Source organism: Kogia breviceps, chromosome 5 (genome assembly GCF_026419965.1).
Source record: "Kogia breviceps isolate mKogBre1 chromosome 5, mKogBre1 haplotype 1, whole genome shotgun sequence".
Lineage (NCBI taxonomy): Eukaryota > Metazoa > Chordata > Mammalia > Artiodactyla > Physeteridae > Kogia > Kogia breviceps.
This window is the reverse complement of record NC_081314.1, coordinates 138,583,902-138,605,082: the sequence shown is the minus strand read 5'-3', so window position 1 is coordinate 138,605,082 and position 21,181 is coordinate 138,583,902. Positions and strand designations below refer to the sequence as shown.

At 39.8% G+C, this 21,181-nt stretch overlaps 1 protein-coding gene across 6 annotated transcripts in view; it reads right to left on the bottom strand.

The window, feature by feature from the left end:
• ITSN1 (intersectin 1) overlaps positions 1 to 21,181 on the bottom strand; it is a 227,602-nt gene that overhangs the window by 130,855 nt on the left and 75,566 nt on the right. For all 6 annotated transcript variants that reach the window (XM_059064443.2, XM_067035034.1, XM_059064441.2 and 3 more), the window contains exons 6-9: positions 10,588 to 10,767; positions 9,009 to 9,102; positions 5,462 to 5,562; positions 762 to 825 (exon numbers count right to left, since the gene is read on the bottom strand). In XM_059064443.2, the coding sequence (XP_058920426.1) occupies positions 762 to 825; positions 5,462 to 5,562; positions 9,009 to 9,102; positions 10,588 to 10,767 (439 nt within the window). The remainder of the gene's footprint in view (positions 1 to 761; positions 826 to 5,461; positions 5,563 to 9,008; positions 9,103 to 10,587; positions 10,768 to 21,181) is intronic.

The window sequence follows — 21,181 nt, the reverse complement described above, 5'->3', positions numbered from 1 at the left end:
CAACAGCACTGAGGTAGAGAACCCTGCTCGAGATCTAATTACCGACCTACGGGAAACACAAGAATGACTTAAAACGCCACAAGGGTGCCATCAGCTAAAGTTAGGCTATAAGAAACTACAGGACAATGATCTGGGGGTTTTTGCAGGGTGGGGTGGGGGAGGAGTGGAGAACAAGACGAGGGGGAGTTCATAGGTTAAAGGAGACTTAAAAGATGTATCAACCAAATTGTTACAAAATATAGATTTATTTCAGTCCTGATCTGAACAAATCAACTATAAAAAAAATTATGAGACAATCTAAGGAATTTAAACACCATCTGATTAACTTAATGCTAAGAATTACTATTAACAGTTTTAAGCGGATTTTTGGGATTGCAGTCATGTGGGGAAAAACATCCCTATGTCTTTTGGAGATACAAGCTGAAATATTTGCAGATGGAAATGATATAATGACTGAGATTTGGCTTAAGATAATTGAAAGGAGGAGGGGAGAACCAGGACAAGTCATGAGTTGAGACTTATTTCGGCTGTATTATGAGTTCTTGAGAATTCATTACATTGATTCCTCTGCTTTTGTATTTTTCAAAATCAAAAGCGGGGAAAGTAAGAGGGGTAATCATGACAACTCATTGGAAAATTAAGCCTACTCCATATATTCCTCCTTAGAAATAACGGTATTAATCTAAAGACCCAAGAGCCACATCAATTTAAGAAATACAGTTTCCACTTTATACAAACCAAGACACTTTTTCATTCCTTACCATATTGAAGCCAGCTGAGCCTGTGGTAAACTTGACTGCATAAGAATAGTTCTGGCTTGGGGACCTAAACAAAAACCAGGAAAAAAAATATGAAGATGAACCAGCAAATCTTCACTGATCAGTGCTCTGCACATAGGTACTATGCAATCTCATGCAATCAGTGCTTTAAACAATATTTGCTATTACCCGAGGGGCTTTTTAAAAAGGAAATTAAGCCCCAATGAAAAAGGCAAGAAACACAAAGCACCTGGCGCACAGTCAATAAATTTTTGTTAAATAGATGTTTAATGAGGAATGAGTATGTAAAGGATTAGAGTTTCCAAATAGAACCTGCCCTCTTGTCCAGGTTACCATCTCTATTCGTATCAGGTTTTTATTTACAAAGCTGAAACTTATTCTCTCTCAATTCAGCATCTTGGCCACCACCTGCTTCCTCCACCATGATGACTATCAAATTCAGATAAGATTCAGAAAATCTTAGAGGAAGGGACCTTAGAGAGAACTTTTCTACTCATTTCATTATACAGACTCTAAAACAAAACTCAACAAAAAAAACTTGCTCAAGGTTGTATAAATGGCCAATATCACAGCTATTTCCTAGGTTAGTGATAAAGAAGAATTCCTGGAATTTCAACTCTTCTCCAAATCAGCTCTCACTTCTTAAAATATTTGTATATATCTTCAGTTTTGGTTATGAAACTAGCCTTAGATACCAGAAGGGCTACAATGGGAGAATTTGAATGTTTAAATAAACTAGTGTTAGGAGGAGAGAGACAAATGTCTTGTGTCCATCACTGACTCCCAAGGTGTGGTCCCAGGATGACAGGAAGACCAAGGAATGGAAAGTGGTAGCAACTGTGTAATTTTGCTCGTTCTGTGGTATACTGGAATGAGAAAAGTTCACTGATCATTTTATTTAGTCTCTAACATTGTCTTTAGAATGTTGGCAAAATTAAAGTAGAGTTAGCAAAAGTTTAGTGAATGCTTTAATTTATACTCGTAACAATTCTGCCCACTTCAGAACTATATAAAAGAAAGTTCATATTTCATCTACTCAATAAAAAGTGTAATAATACATGGAAAGAACTAGCCCTGGGGACTTTCCTGGTGGCGCAGTGGTTACTAACCCGCCTGCCAGTGCGGGGGACATGTGTTCGAGCCCTGGTCCGGGAAGATCCCACGTGCCGCACAGCAACTAAGCCCGTGTGCCACAACTACTGGGCCTGCACTCTATAGAGCCCGCGAGCCACAACTACTGAGCCCGTGTGCCACAACTACTGAAGCCCATGCACCTAGAGCCTGGGCTCTGCAGCAAGAGAAGCCACCACAATGAGAAGCCCGAGCACCGCAACGAAGAGTAGCCCCCGCTCGCCGCAACTAGAGGGAGCCCACGCGCAGCAACAAAGACCCAACACAGCCAAAAATAAAATAAATAATAAAAATTTTTTAAAAAAACAAAAAAGAGAGAAAGACCTGGTTCAGATAAACCCTTAAAAAAAAAAAAAAGAACTAGCCCTGGACCTGACCTGGATATCAGGACATAAGGATTCCAGTCCTGACTCTTCCAGTCCTTAATGACATGTGACATTAACAAAACTACTTTTAGGAAGTTCTTTTATCTCTGAAATGAGGAAAATGATCTAGAACAGGGATTGGCAAACCACAGTCTATAGGCCATAGCCAGCCCTCCATCTGTTTTTGTGAATAAAGTTTTATTGAAACATAGCTATGGCTTCTCTGGTGGCGCAGCGGTTAAGAGTCCGCCTGCCAATGCAGGGGACACGGGTTCGTGTCCCGGTCCGGGAAGATCCCACGTGCCGCGGAGCGGCTGGGCCCGTGAGCCATGGCCGCTGAGCCTGTGCTCCGCAACGGGAGAGGCCACAACAGTGAGAGGCCCGCGTACCGCAAAAAAAACCCCCAAACAAACAAAAAAACATAGCCATGCCCATTCATTTAAGCATGATACACGTCTGCTTTCATACCGCAATGGCAAAGTTGAAGAGCAGTGATAGTGTATGACTGCAAGTCTAAAATGTTTTTGTATCTGAAAGGGCAAATTATAAGTATACACAAATTGCCTGTATGCCTCGCTCACTCTGCTAAAGCAGTAGCTGTCACTTTTATACATAGCATGGAAAACCAGGCCAGCTTATATGGGCACTGAAGGAATATTTAAAGGTAGAGTTTTAAGTACTGTTTAACATGGTTTGACACCAGTGTGTCATACAGACCCAGATCTGCATTGTCAGTGAATCTGAAAACATTATTTTGCTGTTTATAGAAGAAGTCTGTTGACCCCTGCACTAAAATATCCCAACCGTCTTTTGCAATTTCTAATACTTGACTCTAAGTCCTAAGACAAGGTTGTGAAACATTAAATTAGATCAGCAACAGCAAAGATAGTAACAGGACAACATAAAAATCAAGCTCTGAGTATACAGAACTATTCTGTAGAAGCCTACATTCATGAAAGGCAGACTGGCTTATAAGGAAACATTAAGGGAATAAACACAAATCTCAAGTTCCCAAAGCCTACAGTGGGTAGTTATGTTTGAGTAGGGAAGCTTGAATGGGAAGAAGAGACAATAAAATGAAGTTAATGCTTTACTTCAAACAATGACTAAGACTTTTAGCATTCTGTGATTAGCATATGAATAACCAAATAACATGCACTGTTTCAGAATGCAAAGAGATAATAATTTATATAACTTAGATTAAGAAGGACTTCTCTCTTTTATAAGAGTGTCTCTTTTAAGTGCGTGCAGTAGCATATACATCAGGTTGGAAAGGAACAAGGGGGTGCCCGCCTAACCAGGTGTATCAGTGAAATCAACCCAGGTAATCAGTGGGGTAAACTGTGCCATTGCTAAATATTTCACTTGTGCCTCTTTCCATTCTGGGAACTATTCTCAACTTTCTTGATATTCTTCTTAATCTTACTCAATTCTTAAACTGAATTGAGTAACTGCTTTGGGGGCTGAGGATTCACACAATTATTTTCACAGTTGTGATCATGAAAATAATCTGTATTTCATCTCAACAAACCTGCTCTGCTTCCACCAACAGTGTTATTCAGCCTAAAACACACCTTATATTGATTTCTCACAAAGGGAAAACAAATTAAATGTCTTTTATTTACTCCTATTTTAAAATGTACTGTAATAAATTATTCTTTCTATTTGACATGACTATACAAAGATTTGAAAATGAAATTCCCACCTTAAATTCTTTCCAGGACAAAATAGTAATAAGTATACAGCTAAACAGTAGCAAAAATCTGCTCATCCATCCAGTATATTTCAAATTTTATTTTCTGCCTTAGATATTAAAAGTTCTAAATATTTAAGTTCCTGCATCATATACCTTCTACCTGATACTATACTTCGGTCATAAAACACATCCTACCAAGAAAAGAGAATTTCGGCATCAACATCGCATCTGAATACTATTTTAAGTAACTCCCAGCAAACACCAACAGTGCTTTGAAAAATGTTTTCAGATCCACTGACAATGCAGGTCTGGGTCTGTATGACACACTGGTGTCAAATCATGTTAAACAATTCTTAAAACTCTACCTTTGAATATCCCTTCAGTTGCCTATATAAGCTGGCCTGGTTTTTCATGCTACGTATAAAAGTGACAGCTACTGCTTTAGCAGAGTGAGAAAGGCATACAGAGAATTTGTGCATACTTATAATTTACCATTTCAGATACAAATATATGCTTATTTGAAATGACTGCTGAGATTCTTTACTGGGATAGGGTTCAAAGGTTAGACCAGAACCCTTCGAAGTCTCACCTAATCCTGACATTTTTAAACAAGGATGAATTTTTCTTTTGGAAGTAAAAATTGCAATTGTAAGTGATAGAAAAAAAAAAAAAAGATAGTAAGAATCAGAAATTTAAAATGTTTTCTGCTGAATATCACTGCTTCTCCACCGCAGGAAACTGACCCCATTCTCCCCTCCTTTCATATTTGTTAAAGAGCAGTTACATTTTCCCCCCTTTTACACTTAATGTTTGTATCGGAGATCTCTATTTTCCTTTATTAAAATTATGCTTTTCTTTATAACTCTCTAACAATTTTAAGTGTTTAACCCCTTATTAGAAAGGTTTCTGGATAGTATCATAAAATCCTTTGAATCCTTCTAATGTAGACAACAATCTTTTTTTAAATCCATAGAGACCATATACCTTAACTCTGGCCTTTTGTACATGAAGAAATAAGATCCAAATACGTAAAGTGAACTCCAGCTGGTTAGTGGCAAAGCTAGGTTCTAAACTCCCCAACCATTTACTAACTTTCACCCTGTGTCCTGCCATAAACACTGATTGTTGAGTAGACAGTTTCAAGTTCATCTACTAAGTTGAACTTCAGAATGTGAACCAGGCTTTGTCCACAGCAGTGTTTCTTTGCAAGTGCATTGATTTGCACAACAGTGGCATTTGGGGTGCTGGGGGATCCTTGGTCTAGGTTCTATTTACCAAGAAGCAAAAGCCTGAGGCACTGGAGAATAAAATAACTATGGCCTTATCAGTAGATGAGAACTGGAGGTAAGAGGAACAATGAAAACCCTGTTTAGAAAGAAGTACAGTAAATAGAGGAAGACATCTAGAAAATCTTCAGCCCAACATCTAGAAACAATTTGCATTTAGAAGAAAGATCATGTTTCACTAAATTAATTCTTATTTGTAAATACCTGTTAGGTGTCCACTCATGGTTTTGTCATGACTGTTGAATAACTGTCTGTATTTCAGTCTGGATGGCTGAGGAACAGCCCATTCAGCTGCGGGAGGAACGCTGTGGGGCAAAGAGAGGAAGGAGAGGAAAAAAGGATGAACAGTAAGGAAGAGCACATTTAAATTCTCTAAAAACAGTAAACTAAGAACTTCTCTAGAAAACTAGATTTAACATTTTATTCACTTCCTAATCACTATTTCTGAATTTTCTATAATGATTTTTTCCATTTTTTAAGGTTATAAACCTTTCTCTCCAAACAGATAAGCTCATTATTTTTTCCAAATCAAGGGTAAACACGACAGACCAAGTGGCTGGTTCAAGTTATATGGACAATTTACTAATATAAAGGTTCTACAAAAGAATGGAAAATCTCCTCGGAACTGGGGTGATAAAGTAATGACCAGGCTTCTCTAAACTTCTAGAACAGTCCTCTTTAGGTTTAAAAAGCAATGCTGATAGAAAACAAATAACTGCTATTAAAGGTATTAATTCTTTAAAATGTTTAACTTTCTTTACACCAAAATACAGAACGTATTTCTTAATGAAAGGAAGTTATTTCATTCTGAGAATTTAAATGCCCCAAATGGAGTTTCCCAGAGAGAAAAGAACATTCCCAGGGCGGTTGGCAAATCAGCAGTGCTGTATGGGAAGGAGCTCTGCTTCTGACTGCAATCCAGCGCTGACCTTTCCTTGCCAATGTGCAGCTGACCTCAGCAAACCCCTTGCTGGCATCCAGTTTGGGTGTAGACCTCCTTGGTGATCAGCTCCTCAGATTAGTTCCCACACAGTACCATGCTGGTTGGTACCCATGGCTTGTTGAGAGCCAGATGTTTCAATTGGGCAATTTAAATACGATGGCTGAGCTGGCAGTAAAAATGGCATTCCACTTCCAGGACAGATTACAAATAATGCCCCATTTGCAATTTCCTTTCATTTCAACAAAAATATCTATTTCTCACAGATTACAGTGGAATTTTAATCATGAACTGGACCTTTTAATCATCATTTATGTATGTTACCTATGCACTGATACTTACTATGTACATTTCTCAAAGCACAGAAACAGCTCCCAAACACTTGAAAAGTACCTATAAAAATTTATCTTTTCAATTTTTATAAACTTCTTAATAAAAACATTTACCAAGTTCTAATCTGCTGTGCATACTTCTGCAACAACTCTCTCATTTTAAACCAATATTTTGCAGATTCCAACTCTTGCCTATTTGTCAAGAAGCTAATTATATCTCTCCTGCACCCCAGGAATGTAGGGTATTACACCAAAGGTGTTCAAGATTACACTTATCCAATCATAGTTTTCTGCCAAATTCCTGAGAATTTAAATAGGCCTAAAAATGCATTAACCAAAAAGTTAGATGCCACATTATAAAAACTTGCTAGAAACTTAAATTACTGAAAGGTAACTACCCAAAAAAACCCAGTGTTTTTATAACCGAGCAGGACTCTATGGTGCCTTTTGCGGACAGACCCCTCCTCTCACATTCTCTGCCTGCCTCTATTTTTTTTCTCAGCCTATCTCTTGTTTGTAGAAAAGCTGTAGTCTCCCAGGCCTCCCGAGTCACAAAAGCCTGGCTCAAGAATTAATGACTGAAAGTACATGAACCTGTAGTGACAAAAGCAGCAACTGGGCCAGGAGAACTGGTAACAATGTAAACAGTCAGCCATATGGCAGTCACAGAATCTTTAGTTCCTCCCTGAAGTACCTAGATAACAGTATCTGATGCACATCCTGAGTTGTTTTACAGATGCTTAAAACTCCACCAAAGGGAAGCTGGAGCCTAAGGATTGATAACATTAACCCCTGTGGCACTGCCCTGTTACCTCACCATAAACCAATCAGAGAATGGAGCACAGCTGATCACACATCCTGCGACTCCCTTCCCTCAACTTACCTTTAAAATTGCTCCCCTAAAACCCATTGGGGAGGTCAGGTTTTTTGAGCACTAGCTGCTTCGGACTCCTTGCCTGGCGCCTTACAACCTGGTGTCAGTAGATTGGCTTTACTGCACATGGGCAAGCAGACCCAACATTTTAATAACATTAATGTTGCTAATACTGGCTGTTTGTTCATTTTAATGTCACAAGTCAATTTTAAGACAGATTTCAAAATCACTTGTGGAAAGTCAGAGAAAACGCAAAGTTCAGCGTGATATGGGAGAAAGAATAGAAAACATGGAATTTAGTGTTAGATGATCTCAATTTAAATCTCAGCTCTGCTGTTTAGTAAGCTGTAAAGGATGGATGAGAAATGAGAAATGAGAAATATAACCTCTCTGGGTGTTTCTTCATTCACAATTCTGAGCCAATTACTACCCTACAGGTGGTTGTGCGGGTTAAATGGGATTAATGAGTCAAAGCAGATACTCAATAAATATTCCTGCATCCTAGGAGTAAAACCTTAAATAAATGGAACACAAATACCTGTATACCACAATGAACCGAAGTTTTTAGGGCAAATTTTAAGAACATCTGCCTTAAAATCAGAAAGATCTCAGTTCAAATCAGCCCTATCACTTAGGAGTTAAGTTGTCCTGCGCAAGTCACTAACTGTCTCTGAGCCTCCTCCTCATCTATAACACAGAAAATCATAGTCATCTTATGAGCATTAAATGAGTTAATGTGCATAAAGCATTTGGCACAGTGTTTTCCAGTTTATGGATTTTCTTTATATTATTTTTTTAAGGCAATGAATTATTGAATTATATCCAACATGCTCTTTTCTTTAAAGAGGGAAAATGACTCAATTCACTTAGGAAAGATTCCGAAAGAGGACTGAAACAAGAAAAGATGGAATCATCTTCATTTACATCTCCTTTTCATTTGGAAAGCTTTGAGACAGCTTATCAAGAGGCTTAATTTTTTATTTTAGTACAGCAGTATGCAAGGGGAAAAAAATGGGTAAAATAAAAATATGAAAGATAATATGAACCAAGATTGGCCAGAACAGAAGCAAATAGGTCATGTAAGCTGTACCCCAAATTGAGCCACATATTTGATTTAATAACAACTGTCCCATAACCTGAATAACTCATTTCATAAAACCTGATCTGAAGTTTTACTAACAATCCATACAGACTCCATAAGATTCTCTGAGATAAAATTAGAGCCAGTTTTGGCTCTAATCTTCATATAGTATTTTTTATACATAAATTTTTAAATGACTGACACAAAACAGTTAGTGTGCTTTTTTCCCTCATACCTAGAGTTCTAGTTTTTTTAAACGTTTACTACTACCTATTTATCATCCTCTTTAAAAAAAAATCAACATGCAAAGCTTTCAAAGAAAACTAGTGTTCTTGATTCTGTCATGTCTACAACAAATAAATAATAAAACCTAGTAACATTATCCAGAATTAAGAAAATTATTAGCATTCTGCAAACTAAAACAAGACAAATAAAGAACACAGAGCTAATTCACTTTCAAATGTATGAGTCAATCAGATAATGGCTTAACCGAACCACCCATTTAAAAAAACAAGCAAACTTACCTAGCCACGTCAAATGATTGTGCCTTCTGTAATTTAGTGTTTAACTGTGACCCTGGACCAGATCTACTAAAGGAAGAACTCTTTGGCAATGTGGCTGCCAAAAAAAAAAAGAAAAATGTTGAATAATTTTAATTTTACATAAGTAAGAAACATTTCCCTATTTATAAAAATTAAAATGCATAGTCATTAAATCTGAGGCAGAAATTATTCCTCCCTTCTTACCTTTCCAGACTCAAAAAGTTATTCCCTCCTTGCTTCCTGCCCTCTAGCCAAAAGTGTTTTACTAGTTCCTTCAGAAAATCACCTTACTAGGTAGTAATGTTTACATACGTAAAATGTGACTCTTCCTTAAATACTTAGTATCATATTTTATAGGATCTGTTCCAATAGTTAAAGAAGTAACAGCTTAAATAGATAGCTGGCATATTCTTAACTGCACTGAAGGAGCTGAAGTATTAGTTCCAGATGTAAGAGCCAAGAAGTCACAGACTTGTCTTGGCCAGATGACACATGATGCCAGGAAGGGCCACCCAGCTTTTGTGTCTGAGTCTCATTCAGGCTGGTTAGCTGTGTGTCAGGAAAAAACTTTGAGCCTTAACCAACATTCCCTTCAAACTTGCCTACTGTCTTGCAACATTTGCCGCAAAAGAAAACAAGACACAGTGCGTGGATTCACTGCTACTACTGGAAAAATAATTACAAGCATTTTCTCAGCTGCCATCAAACCTGCAGTCATGGTCTCCTATGAAAGATAAACTACATGTGAAAAGAACATCTTAAAAACAAGAGGTCAATTTGGATTCTGTGGCTCTAACTTAGAGACACATCCTGACAGATGTAATAAATGCAGGGGCCTAGGCAGATTCATACATAAGGCTCAAACCCACACTGTCAGTTACGAATTTATTCAGACATATCCGGAGTACTTAAAAAACAAAAAAAACTTTCCATATTGATATGAATCCATTCTGATTTGTTAGACTAAGACCATCTACATCTACGCTGTGCTTTTCTTTAACTAAAGGGAAAAAGACTTTGAATAAAGTCTCAATTAAGCAAGCATGTAATACTATAACCTTAATATATTTAGCCATTCAATAGACTTCCTTCCGCCTCTATGCCTGATTCACTCCACCTCCTCACAAAAAAGAAAGGCAATGTTCTTTTTTTTCCTCCCACATAATTCTACTCTTAAGGGATTGGCTTATTTATTAGCAATTCATGGCAGCTGAAGTAGTAACTGATACATGGAAATAAAAAGTGTTCAAATACTGTTCAAACTTGAGCTGCTCCCATCAAGCCCTTTAAAGGAAATTACGCTCTTGGTTTTAGCTGTTGAGTTCACCTCTGGGCACAATGGCACCCAAAGCTTCATAATTTCATTCTCCTTTCCCTCTCTCTAGCCTAGCTCATCCCCAAAATGAGACATTAAATGAAAAAAAAAGAAAAACTGAAGATGATTTCTTCTGGAATAAAATACCATTTAAATATAATCAGAACGTGAAGACAGAAAACTTAACGAGAATGAAGAGTAAAATACAGGTAAAAGTTCAGCCTGTGGCTTCAGCAGGTCACGTACCAGGATGAGCGAATGCAGGCAGAGGCTGTATGACAGGGGGCGTCCCGTTAGCCAGAGGAGGCACTCCTGCCGCAGGAACAGAGGATACTAGCGGGGGAGACATTCCGACGACGGGAATGGAACCCATTGGCACTGGAGCAACAGCGGTCAGTGATGGCATGCTGGCGATACCTCCCATGCCTATGAAGGGAAAAATCCCAACAAAATTCACATGGAACCACATTTCAACATTCAATGAAAATTAATCCAGGACTGCATGGAGAAGAAAATCCCTTTCCAGTTGTAATATAGTTCCATTTAAAATATGAATTCAGATTAATCATCTTGAAGAGTAGTAAAAATTGTCAAGGATCATATCACAAGGGCTCAAGACCCAACTTAAAGAAGGATCTCCTGGCCAAAGTTGAGGATCAATAAGAATAATAACTGCAGTGGACTGAAAGCCACCAAAGAGAAATCAATTCATAAATTCACAATTTTTTTTTATCCTAATAGGTCACCATAGGCAATCTATTTATTTTGAAAACTAGTACATAAAGGCACAAAATAAACATTTATCCTGCCTTTCTTTTATATACTGAACCTCAGAGTAATCAAATATTTGATGAGAAAGTTTCTCTTTATAGAAGTATTCTAACCAAAAAATGAAGAAACAATAGAAACTAATATAGATGTTTCTATTCTTTTAGTTCCTCTATCCTAACTTGTGATATGGTGATATAAGAAGAAATATATATCTGGTCTTTGTCCCCAGGTCTTGATTCCTGGCAGAGCTCCTAAAACCCTTTTAATTTCCTGACTGATGGGAACATCTTTTGCCAAAACATTTGGTCTCAGTCCCTGGTTCCTGACACAGAGCTTTTAGGATCCTTGGAATCTCTAGAGGGGTAAGAGTATCTTTGTGTGTTTGATGCGGTGACTGATGGCTGGGGACCCCTAAATAGCTGCAGGATGGGAGCTGGTCACGGGAAAGATCACGGCATGATTAGAAGGTTGGAACTCTCAGCCTCACCCAACTCCCACCTCCACACAGAGCTGAGGGGAAGGCAGAGGGGATGGAGACTGAGCTTATCAGATGCTCCCGATTTAATCCATTATGCCTGCATAATGAAACTTCCATAACAACTCCTACATGCCAAGGTTTGGAGAGCTTCTAGGCTGGTGAACAAATCCACGTGCTGGGAGGGTGGCGCTCCCCAACTCCACGGGGACAGAAGCTCCTGCACTCAGGACCTGTCCGGACCTTACACTATGCACCTCTCCATCTGCCTGTTCACCTGTATCCTTTATAATATGCTTTATAACAAACCAGCGAATGTAAGTAAATGTTTCCCTAAGTTTGGTGAGCTGTTCTAGCAAATTATAGAAAAGGGGAGAAGAGTTTGTGGGAGCCTCTGATTTTGCAGTCAAGTCAGACAGAGCATGGGTACCCTGTGGCCCATTACTTGTGACTCAAGTCTGAAGTGAGGGCAGTCTTGTGAGACCGAACCCTTAAACCTGTGGAATCTGATGCTAACTACCAGAGTTGGCATCAGAATTGAATTTAATTATAAGATATAAAGTTAGTGTCCGGAGAGTTGGAAAATTGGTCGGTGTGGTTTTTCTGGACACAAAATTCTTGGCTGATTCTTTCCTTGAGAATCCTAAATATGTCAATCCATTTCCTTCCGGCCTGAAGCACTGCTGCGGAAAAGTCTGAAGATATTCTATTTTCTTCCTCATGAGCCATGTGTTTTCTTTTTCTTTGGCCCCAAATGATTTTTTGTCGTACTAGAATGTATCTTAGTGTTGATCTTTCCAGGTCGATCTTCTCGGGCACATACTATATATATATTCGTTCAAATTTAGCTTCAAACCTTTTATGTCAAGAAAGCTGTCTTGAACTAGTTTTTGCCATTTGTTCTGTTCCCTTGCTTTGGTTTTCTTCCTCAGAGACCCCAACTAACCTACTCAATTTTCTTTGCGTTCAACATTTGCCACTTTTTCTCAGATTCTTTGTATCTCTTTTTTCATATCCTTTTAATGTTTGAAATCTTCGTCTTTTTACCTTCTATTTCCTTTCAGACAGTCTCTCTTGTGTTGCTTCTGGCTCATTCTTCATTTCTGAAATGACTTTTTTTTTTTTTTTAAATGTCTCATTCTCCCCTGAGTGGTCACCTGATTTCTGGGGTTTTATTTATTTATTTTTTAAAACATCTTTATTGGAGTATAACTGTTTTACAATAGTGTGTTAGTTTTTCCTTTACAACAAAGTGAATCAGTTATACATATACATATGTTCCCATATCTCTTCCCTCTGCATCACCCTCTCTCCCACCCTCCCTATCCCACCCCTCTAGGTGGTCACAAAGCACAGAGGTGATCTCCCTGTGCTATGGGTCAGCTTCCCACTAGCTATCTAATTTACATTTGGTAGTGTATGTATGTCCCTGCCACTCTCTCACTTTGTCACAGCTTACCCGTCCCCCTCCCCATATCCTCAAGTCCATGCTCTAGTAGGTCTGTGTTTTATTCCCATCCTACCACTAATCTCTTCATGACATTTTTTTTTCTTAGAGTCCATATATATGTGTTAGCATACGGTATTTGTTTTTCTCCTTCTGACTTACTTCACTCTGTATGACAGACTCCAGGTCTATCCACCTCATTACAAATAACTCAGTTTCATTTCTTTTTATGGCTGAGTAATATTCCATTGTATATATGTGCCACTTCTTCTTTATCCATTCATCTATTGATGGACACTTAGGTTGCTTCCATGTCCTGGCTATCGTAAATAGAACTGCAATGAACATTTTGGTACATGACTCTTTTTGAATTATGGTTTTCTCAGGGTATATACCCAGTAGTGGGATTGCTGGGTTGTATGATAGTTCTATTTTTAGTTTTTTAAGGAACCTCCATACTGTTCTCCATAGTGGCTGTATCAATTTACATTCCCACCAACAGTGCAAGAGGGTTCCCTTTTCTCCACACCCTCTCCAGCATTTATTGTTTCTAAAGTTTTTGATGATGGCCAATCTGACCGGTGTGAGATGATATCTCATTGTAGTTTTGATTTGCATTTCTCTAATGATTAATGATGTTGAACATTCTTTCATGTGTTTGTTAGCAATCTGTATATCTTCTTTGGAGAAATGTCTATTTAGTTCTTCTGCCCATTTTTGGATTGGGTTGTTATTTTGTTATTAAGCTGCATGAGTTGCTTATAAATTTTGGAGATTAATCCTTTGTCAGTTGCTTCATTTGCAAATATTTTCTCCCATTCTGAGGATTGCCTTTTGGTCTTGTTTATGGTATCCTTTGCTGTGCAAAAGCTTTTAAGTTTCATTAGGTCCCATTTGTTTATTTTTGTTTTTATTTCCATTTCTCTAGGAGATGGGTCAAAAAGGATCTTGCTGTGATTTATGTCATAGAGTGTTCTGCCTATGTTTTCCTCTAAGAGTTTGATAGTGTCTGGCCTTACATTTAGGTCTTTAATCCATTTTGAGTTTATTTTTGTGTGTGGTGTTAGGGAGTGTTCTAATTTCATACTTTTACATGTAGCTGTCCAGTTTTCCCAGCACCACTTATTGAAGAGGCTGTCTTTTCTCCACTGTATATCCTTCCCTCCTTTATCAAAGATAAGGTGACCATATGTGTGTGGGTTTATCTCTGGGCTTTCTATCCTGTTCCATTGATCTATATATCTGTTTTTGTGCCAGTACCATACTGTCTTGATTACTGTAGCCTTGTAGTATAGTCTGAAGTCAGGGAGCCTGATTCCTCCAGCTCCATTTTTCGTTCTCAAGATTACTTTGGCTATTCGGGCTCTTTTGTGTTTCCATACAAATTGTGAAATTTTTTGTTCTATTTCTGTAAAAAATGCCAGTGGTAATTTGATAGGGATAGCACTGAATCTGTAGATTGCTTTGGGTAGTAGAGTCATTTTCACAATGTTGATTCTTCTAATCCAAGAATATGATATATTTCTCCACCTATTTGTATCATGTTTAATTTCTTTCATCAGTGTCTTATAGTTTTCTGCATACAAGTCTTTTGTCTACTTAGGTAGGTTTATTCCTAGATATTTTATTCTTTTTGTTGCAATGGTAAATGGGAGTGTTTTCTTAATTTCACTCTCAGAGTTTTCATCATTAGTGTATAGGAATGCCAGAGATTTCTGTGCACTAATTTTGCATCCTGCAACTTTACCAAATTCATTGATTAGCTCTAGTAGTTTTCTGGTAGCATCCTTAGGATTCTCTATGTATATAGTATCATGTCATCTACAAACACTGACAGCTTTACTTCTTCTTTTCCTATTTGGATTCCTTTTATTTCTTTTTCTTCTCTGATTGCTGTGGCTAGAACTTCCAAAACTATGTTGAATAAGAGTGGTGAGAGTGGGCAACCTTGTCTTGTTCCTGATCTTAGTGGAAATGGTTTCAGTTATTCACCAATGAGAACGATGCTGGCTGTGGGTTTGTCATATATGGCTTTTATTATGTTGAGGAAATTTCCCTGTATGCCTACTTTCAGCAGGGTTTTTATCATAAATGAGTGTTGAATTTTGTCAAAAGCTTTCTCTGCATCTATTGAGATGATCGTATGGTTTTTCTCCTTCAGTTTGTTGATATGGTGTATCACGTTGATTGATTTGCGTATATTGAAGAATCCTTGCATTCCTGGAATAAACCCCACTTGATCATGGTGTATGATCCTTTTAATATGCTATTGGATTCTGTTTGCTAATATTTTGTTGAGGATTTTTGCATCTATGTTCATCAGTGATATTGGCCTGTAGTGTTCTTTCTTTGTGACGTCTTTGTCTGGTTTTGGTATCAGGGTGATGGTGGCCTCATAGAATGAGTCTGGGAGTGTTCCTCCCTCTGCTATCTTTTGGAAGAGTTTGAGAAGGATAGGTGTTAGCTCTTCTCTAAATGTTTGATAGAATTCGCCTGTGAAGGCATCTGGTCCTGGGCTTTTGTTTGTTGGAAGATTTTTAATCACAGTTTCAATTTCAGTGCTTGTGATTGGTCTGTTCATATTTTCTGTTTCTTCCTGGCTCAGTCTCGGCAGCTTGTGCATTTCTAAGAATTTGTCCATTTCTTCCAGGTTGTCCATTTTATTGGCATACAACTGCTTGTAGTGATCTCTAATAATCTTTTGTATTTCTGCAGTGTCAGTTGTTACATCCCCTTTTTCATTTCTAATTCTATTGATTTGAGTCTTCTCCCTTTTATTCTTAATGAGTCTGGATAATGGTTTTTCAATTTTATTTATCTTCTCAAAGAGCCAGCTTTTAGTTTTATTGATCTTTGCTATCATTTCCTTCATTTCTTCTTCATTTATTTCTGATCTGATCTTTATGATTTCTTTCCTTCCGCTAAATTTGGGGGTTTTTTGTTCTTCTTTCTCTAATTGCTTTAAGTGCAAAGTTAGGTTGTTTATTCGAGATGTTTCCTGTTTCTTAAGGTATGACTGTATTGCTATAAACTTCCCTCTTAGAACTGCTTTTGCTGTATCCCATAGGTTTTGGGTGGTCGTGTCTCCATTGTCATTTGTCTCTAAGTATTTTTTGATTTCCTCTTTGATTTCTTCAGTGATCACTTCGTTATTAAGTAGTGTATTGTTTAGCCTCCATGTGTTTGTATTTTTTACAGATCTTTTCCTGTAATTGATATCTAGTTTCATAGCGTTGTGGTTGGAAAAGATACTTGATACGATTTCAATTTTCTTAAATTTGCCAAGGCTAGATTTGTGACCCAGTATATGATCGATCCTGGAGAATGTTGCATGAGCACTTGAGAAAAATGTGTATTCTGTTGTTTTTGGATGGAATGTCCTATAAATATCAATTAAGTCCATCTTATTTAATGTATCATTTAAACCTTGTGTTTCCTTATTTCTTTTCATTTGGATGATCTGTCCATTGGTGAAAGTGGGGTGTTAAAGTCCCCTACTGTGATTGTGTTACTGTCGATTTCCCCTTTGAAGGCTGTCAGTATTTGCCTTACATATTGAGGTGCTCCTATGTTGGGTGCATAAATATTTACAATTGTTATATCTTCTTCATGGATCAATCCCTTGATCATTATGTAGTGTCCTTCTTTGTCTCTTGCAATAGTTTTTATTTTAAAGTCTATTTTGTCTGATATGAGAATTGCTACTCCAGCTTTATTCTGATTTCCATTTGCATGGAATATCTTTTTCCATCCCCTTACTTTCAGTCTGTATGTGTGCCTAGGTTTGAAGTGGGTCTCTTGCAGACAGCATATATATGGGTCTTGTTTTTGTATCCATTCAGCCAGTCTGTGTCTTTTGGTGGGAGCATTTAATCCATTTACATTTAAGGTAATTATTGATATGTATGTTCCTGTTACCATTCACTTAATTGTTTCGGGTTGTTCTTGTAGGTCTTTTCCTTCTCTTGTGTTTCTTGCCTAGAGAAGTTCCTTTAGCATTTGTTGTAAAGCTGGTTTGGTGGTGCTGAACTCTCTCAGCTTTTGCTTGTCTGTAAAGGTTTTAAGTTCTCCATCAAATCTGAATGAGATCCTTGCTGGGTAGAGTAATCTTGGTTGTAGGTTTTTTCCTTCATCACTTTAAATATGTCCTGCCACTCACTTCTGGCTTGTAGAGTTTCTGCTAAAAGATCAGCTGTTAACCTTATGGGGATTCCCTTGTGTGTTATTTGTTGTTTTTCCCTTGCTGCTTTTAATATGTTTTCTTTGTATTTAATTTTTGATAGTTTGATTATTATGTGTCTTTGCGTGTTTCTCCTTGGGTTTATCCTGTATGGGACTCTCTGTGCTTCCTGGACTTGGTTGACTATTTCCTTTCCCATATTAGGGAAGTTTTCAACTATAATCTCTTCAAATATTTTCTCAGTCCCTTCCTTTTTCTCTTCTTCTTCTGGGACCCCTATAATTCGAATGTTGGTGCGTTTAATGTTGTCCCAGAGGTCTCTGAGACTGTCCTCAGTTCTTTTCATTCTTTTTTCTTTATTCTGCTCTGCAGTAGTTATTTCCACTATTCTATCTTCCAGGTCACTTCTCCATCCTTCTGCCTCAGTTATTCTGCTATTGATCCCATCTAGAGTATTTTTCATTTCATTTATTGTGTTGCTCATTGTTGCTTGCTTCCTCTTTATTTCTTCTAGGTCCTTGTTAACTGTTTCTTGCAATTTGTCTATTCTATTTCCAAGATTTTGAATCATCTTTACTATCATTATTGTGAATTCTTTTTCAGGTAGACTGCCTATTTCCTCATTTATTAGGTCTGGTGTGTTTTTATCTTGCTCCTTCATCTGCTGTGTGTTTTTCTGTCTTCTCATTTCGCTTATCTTACTGTGTTTGGGGTCTCCTTTTTGCAGGCTGCAGGTATGTAGTTCCCGTTGTTTTTGGTGGCTGTCCCCAGTGGCTAAGGTTGGTTCAGTGGGTTGAGTAGATTTCCTGGTTGGGGGGACTAGTGCCACTGTTCTGGTGGATGAGGCTGGATCTTGTCTTTCTGGTTGGCAGGTCCACGTCTGGTGGTGTGTTTGGGGATGTTGGTTACCTTATTATGATTTTAGGCAGCCTCTCTGCTAACGGATGGGGCTGTAGACCTGTCTTGCTCTCTGTTGGGGATAGGGTGTCCAGCACTTTTTGTTGCTGGTCCTTGAGTGAAGCTGGGTCTTGGTGTTGAGATGGAGATCTCTGGGAGATTTTTGCCGTTTGATATTGCGTGGAGCTGGGAGGTCTCTTGTGGACCAGTGTCCTGAGGTTGGTTCTCCCACCTCAGAGACACAGCCCGGGTGCCTGGCTGGGTTGCCAAGAGCCTTTAATCCACACGGCTCAAAATAAAAGGGAGAAAAAATAGAAAGGAAAGAAAAGGAAGGAAGGAAAGAAGGAAGGAAGGAGGGAGGGAGGGAAGAAAGGAAGAAAGGAAGGGAGGAAGGAAAAAAGGAAGGGAGGAAGGAAGGAAGGAAGATATGAAGGAAGGAAGAAAGCAAGAAAGGAAGGAAGGAAGGAGGAGAGGAAGAAAGGGAGGAAGGAAGGAGGGAAGGAGGAAAGAAAGAAAGGAAGAAAGAAAGGGAGAAGACAAAATAAAGTAGGATAAAGTACAGTTATTAAAATAAAAAATAATTATTAAGAAGAAAAATTTCTATTAAAAAAAAAACAGAAAAACGTGTTGGTCTAACCCTAGGACAAATGGTGAAAGCAAAGCTGTACAGACAAAATCTCACACAGCAGCACACACATACACACTCATAAAAAGAAAAAAAAGGGAAAATAATAGTATATCTTGCTCCCAAAGTCCACCTCCTCAACTTCGGATGATTCGTTGTCTATTCAGGTTTTCCACAGATGCAGGGCACTTCAAGTTGATTGTGGAGCTTTAATCCACCGCTTCTAAGGCTGCTGGGAGAGACCTCCCCCTCTCCTCTTTGTTCGCACAGCTCCTGGGGTTCAGCTTTGGACTTGGCCCCGCCTCTGTGTGTAGGTCGTCCGAAGGTGTCTGCCCTTCGCTCAGACAGGACGGGGTTAAAGAAGCAGTTGATTCGGGGGCTCCAGCTCACTCAGGCTCGGGGGAGGGAGTGGCACGGGTGCGGGGCGAGTCCGCGGCGGCAGAGGCCGACGTGACACTGCACCGGCCAGAGGCGCGCCGCGTGTTCTCCCGGGGAAGCTGTGCCTGGATCCCGGGACCCCAGCAGTGGCGGGCCACACGGGCTCCCGGGAGAGCCGGTGTGGAGAGTGACCTGTGCTCACACACAGGCCTCTTGGTGGCGGCAGCAGCAACCCTAGCGTCCCACACCCGTCTCTACTGTCCGTGCCGACAGCCGCGGCTCGCGCCCGTTTCTGGATCTCCTTTACGCGGTGCTCTTAATCCCCTCTCCTCGCGCCTGAGGAAGCAAAGAGGCAAGAAAAAGTCTCCTGTCTCTTCGGCAGCTCTGCGCCCGTTTCTGGGGCTCCTTTAAGTGGCGCGCTTAATCCCCTCTCCTCGTGCCCAGGAAGCAAAGAGGGAAGAGAAGGTCTCTTGCCTCTTCGGCAGCTCCAGACTTCAACCGGATTCCCTCCCGGCCAGCCGCGGTGCACTAACCCCTTCAAGCTGTCTTCACTCTGCCAACTCCAGACCTTTCTCTGGGATCCGACTGAAGCCCGAGCCTCAGCTCCCGGCCCCGCCCGCCCCGGCGGGTGAGCAGACGAGCCTCTCGGGCTGGTGAGTGCTGGTCGGCGCCGATCCTCTGTGCGGGAATCTCTCCGCTTTGCCCTCCGCACCCTGTGGCTGCGCTCTCCTCCACGGCTCCGAAGCTTCCCGCCCCACCCCTGCCACCCGCAGTCTCGGCCCGCGAAGGGGCTTCTAGTGTGTGGGAACCTTTCCTCCTTCACGGCTCCCTCCCAGAGGTACAGGTCCCGTTCCTATTCTTTGTCTCTGTTTATTCTTTTTTCTTTTGCCCTGCCCAGGTCCGTGGGGAGTTTCTTGCCTTTTGGGAGGTCTGAGGTCTTCTGCCAGCGTTCGGTGGGTGTTCTATAGGAGCAGTTCCACGTGTAGATGTATTTCTGATGTCTCTGTGAGGAGGAAGGAGATCTCCGCGTCTTACTCTTCCTCCATCTTTAAGCCGTCTCCCTCTGGGGTTTTAAAATTCTGATCTATGTTAGTCTTTCATGACTGGCATCATTTTCTTAGTACCTTTCAGCTTGTTTTGAAATAGTAGGTTACTGATGTGCTGTCATTGTCCACAGAGGTGTTACTCGGCTCTTCATCCTCTTTTTTCTAATAATAACCATGTGTGGGATTTGACCTTGCCTGATACTGCCTGATGCTCGTTTTGATATGAGCCTTGCCTCCTGCGATTTCCAGGCTCGTTCTCCTCCCCCACTTTGGTCTGGACCTTCTCCTCCTTCTGTCTCTGTGTCAGTGCCCTGCAATTTTTATTCCACTCCCAGTCACTTCTCCTCAGTGTGAGATCGTGTCCCCAAAGGCAGCCTGGTTGGGCCAGTGCTGAGAGTTCACAGGGACCAGATCTTGCAGATCTTCTTATTCTTATTCTCTAATATCATAATTTTTCCATTTTAAATTACCTACTCAGCTCCTAAATTGCCCCTGCAAAGACTATCATCCTTGTACCAACTGACTGCCTTTTCTGAATGAATGTTTTCTGAATACTTCTAAATAAACACACCTACCATAGGCTGTGTTTTAGATGCCATCCCTCTTGATGGTGCTAAGTCTCAATTCCTGAAGTTTTACCCTCTCTCCTCAACCACTGGCGGAAGCACTTCCCACCATAAACACACCATTCTTCAGCTGACATGCTCCCCTTACAGTTAAACTCTCCCCTCTGCTAAGCCTCCAGCAGACTCCTGTCCCTACCACTCCAAGGAAATGGTTGGTCAAGGTGAGGTCCAAGCTTGTCTTGCCAAATCCAATCACTTTTCTGTCCTATTCTTACTCAGTTCCTCAGAAGCAACTTGAACAAAGGGGCACTCCCCTCCGAAACAGTTTTCCTTGGCTACTAGGACACCAATTTCCTCCCACTTCACTGTTTCTGGCTTCTTCCCTTTCACTAGAGCTTTAAATGTCACACACCACCAAAGCCTGGTCCTAGGTCTTCTGCCTACTCTAAAGCTAC